Here is a 3,424-nt window from a genome sequence, read left to right as displayed (position 1 = left end):
TTTATCGCATGTAGATAGAAAACATATATGTGAGAGTGCAATCAATAACTATATGCCAACACGCATACTTAATTTTCAACTTTGTGAATGATTTCTGGTAGAAAATTGAGACTAGTATTGGTAATTTGAAGAAATAAAATTTCTTGTAATTTTCAAAATAACCAAGAAAAAAATCTAATTATAAAAAGTTAAAATTGTAGATAATGTTTATTTTTGTTTGATTTTAAAATTAAATACTAGTTGAAATTTAAAAACGTAATTTTTTTATTTTACATTTGATTAATAGGTATTATTATATCTATTTTATTGATCCAATGTAATTGCCATCCAGGAAATTATAGCAACTTCGATTCTTTTTCTACATAACACTTCAGCCATATTCAAATTAATACTATTTGCCATACGACAAACCTGAATAAATAAAGCAAATTTAATATATATGCTAAAACAAAAAGATTGTAATAACAAATTCACAAATTATGACTGGCTTGTAATAAAAAAAGTCATAATTTAAAATTATAGATGGATAAACCAATATAAATTAAAAAGTAATAAATAATAAAGATATACATTTGAATCTCAACTTTTACAATAACGATAAATGAAACAATGTCAGATGTCCTTCAGATTATAATATGATATAAAATAATCTACCTGTTAATTAATAATTTTTTGTAACTAATAAAGAACTGGTTTTAGTTATATCAGCAATTATTAATAATATAATAAATAAATAATAATATACATAAAATGAACCATTAAATGCCTTTTAATTCAGCTGTATCGTTAAATTTCAAATTCGGTACTTATCCAATAGGATACTATATAATATTTTATATTTTATAAAAAATTTTAATTCAAATTATATAGATACACTAATATAGCTAAAATATCTATATTAAATTATTATAATATCGTGTTATATAATTATAAATATATCCGTACCTGAATCGGAATTTGCAGAAACGGATTGGCTAATGCGTGTAAATTAACAAACGGCATTATCTCTTTGGTCAATGAATTCTAATACATATAAATAAATAATTTTAAGCCACAATTTTTAAAAAATTATTGTTATAAAAGGCTCTTATAAAGTTATATTATAAAAGTAGTTAAGTAAACATAAAAAAAATATATTCTACAAATTTAATTATAATATATAATTTTTTCATTACTGTTTACTGATTAAAATATGGTATAAGATATAGAGAATAAATAAGGTACAATTTAACTTCACCTTTCGGAGAAATAAAAATACTTCAATCTTTAACTTTGAGTGTAATTTTTAGTAAAAAATGTAATCTAAATAAATAAATTCTTAGTGGTTATAACAATAATTAGAAAAAAACTGTTAATTTTTATGTTGTAATTCAAAAATGAATAATTTTGGAAATTGAATTTTTATTCAAATAGTTATAAAAGAATTTTTTAGACTTTACATAATTTTCAAAATAATTTAACTTTTTGTGTCGATTTATATACTTTAAAGAAATTTTGTTTTTAAGTAAAAAATATTGAAAATACATATGTTTAATTTTTTATTAAATTTAAATTTCAAAATTATGAAAGTTCACAAAATACTTTTGTACAAACAATTTATATTCAATTTTTATAGCTTAAAACTTCAACATTTAATAGAAGGTTACTCATAAGTTGTCATTTAATCTAAAGAATTCAAATTTACAGTTAAATTTTTTGGGATTATCAACTTGACACTTGGAAGTTTAATTTATACAATTTTTAGTTTTTAGTACTTAACTACCTACAACCTACATACTACATAGTTCTAAAAAACAAATTAACTTTTTAAATAACTAAAAAAATTAAAGCTGTTTACAAATAAATGTATTATATTTTCACAGTTGATATACACAAACACACAATCTATATAGTGTATACTTTTAGATTGTATATTAGGTACTTATTATACCTATATTACTTAATATATTATTATGGGTACGCACCATTTGAAATAACAAAGCAGTAAGTTTAATTTTATCAACATGATTGATTTCTCTCCATGATTCTGTAACACTAACATTTTTTCCAAGCTATAAGGAAAATAAATTCATAACAATTAACACATTTCCACACAATGAAGAATAATGTAATAGAAGATGGACATACAGTTGATTGGTCATTTGGAATAATGGGCTCAGTAATAACAGACTGGCTACAAGTTACACCAATTGATACATCATTGTTAGGATTTGAATTGATCATTAATGAATTTGAATAATTTTTATTATATAAATTTAAAGTGAGCGTGGGATGAATGTTAAAATGTTTTAAATTATTTGTATATGTTATGTGCCGCCTTCTTACTAGTGCACTGACATCTGACTTTCTACTTTCCTAAAAAAAAATATAGCAAACAATATAATATATATGAATATTGAACATAATCTTTTATTGTAAATGAAATAAATATTACTTCAATAGGGTAAGATGTTAGTGGATTTTGTTGATTTGACGAATGCAATGATAAACTATCATCCTCATTATCTTTTTTTATCAAATTGTTTCTGTTGTATTTTTTTTTTAAACTCTAGATTTATTAAATAATTTATTAACATTACGTATTTAAATTTTTAACAACAATATGATCATTAATGCGCGAGTGTTAGATATAATACTTACATAAAAAGTTTTAGATGAATTACATTCTTGAAGGTAATCATCATTAGGTGTTTCTATAAAGTTCTAGTAAAAATTTGTTAAAAAAATAATAAAACCTATTCATAATATTCGCATAAATTATTCAAAATATATATAATATACCATTGTAGCATCATTTTTATGTGAATCTTTTTCATTCAAACTTAAGTTATTGTCGTTTAAATTTAACATACTGCAATACCTGTATATAATACTATATTATGTGTAGAATATAAGTATACCTATACGAATATCAATTTCCAAACAGAATTTTATTCTAAAAATATGTGAAACTATTATAAAATGTAAACTAAATAATATAAAATAGAATAACAAACTTCATTAAATAATGTATTGTGTTAATACGTATAATATTAACTATATATAAGCCAGTAGAAATGTTAAAAATATGTTAGAATATAAATAAATATATTTAGAATATAGATAATGAAACTGAAGAACGAAAAACTACCATTAACGATGGATTTACTAAAAATATAACCGTTTAATCTATTAATTTTTTTCTAAATATATTTTTTTTATTTAGTTTAAGATGCTTAGAAAAAGTTTCGTAATTATTATACACATGTTACATGATAATTTATACAAATAGATTAAAATAAGATTTAAGTTTCGAAATATCAAACCAATATATAGACTTATAAGTTATAATATAAGAGAAACAAAGTTTTTTTTTATCAATATATTGATAGACTTGAAATTGCCTATTTCAAAATACAATACTACTCTTTAAAATGGTAAATTA

The 3,424-nt window shown here is 21.0% G+C and overlaps 1 protein-coding gene across 1 annotated transcript; it reads right to left on the bottom strand.

Moving 5' to 3' along the window:
- Positions 1-303: 303 nt before the first annotated feature.
- LOC132929167 (uncharacterized) lies at positions 304-2,850 on the bottom strand. The gene is made up of 7 exons (XM_060994312.1): positions 2,782-2,850; positions 2,641-2,703; positions 2,435-2,548; positions 2,128-2,355; positions 1,965-2,051; positions 946-1,023; positions 304-411 (listed from the first exon to the last, which is right to left on the bottom strand). Exons 1-7 carry the CDS (start codon positions 2,848-2,850, stop codon positions 304-306), a joined length of 747 nt encoding a protein of 248 aa, XP_060850295.1.
- Positions 2,851-3,424: the final 574 nt, after the last annotated feature.

This window comes from Rhopalosiphum padi, chromosome 4 (assembly GCF_020882245.1).
Source record: "Rhopalosiphum padi isolate XX-2018 chromosome 4, ASM2088224v1, whole genome shotgun sequence".
In the NCBI taxonomy this organism is placed as follows: domain Eukaryota; kingdom Metazoa; phylum Arthropoda; class Insecta; order Hemiptera; family Aphididae; genus Rhopalosiphum; species Rhopalosiphum padi.
The sequence above is the reverse complement of the archived record's forward strand: the minus strand, read 5'-3'. Positions and strand labels throughout refer to the sequence as shown.

What these genes read in the sequence shown, in the direction of transcription:
- LOC132929167 (XM_060994312.1), bottom strand. Translation starts at nt 2,850, where the DNA reads ATGTTAAATTTAAACGACAATAACTTAAGTTTGAATGAAAAAGATTCA. An exon ending in ATAAAAATGATGCTACAATG is followed by an intron (nt 2,704 to 2,781) that starts GTATATTATATA and finishes AATTTTTACTAG; the next exon opens with AACTTTATAGAAACACCTAA. An exon ending in ATTCATCTAAAACTTTTTAT is followed by an intron (nt 2,549 to 2,640) that starts GTAAGTATTATA and finishes TAATAAATCTAG; the next exon opens with AGTTTAAAAAAAAAATACAA.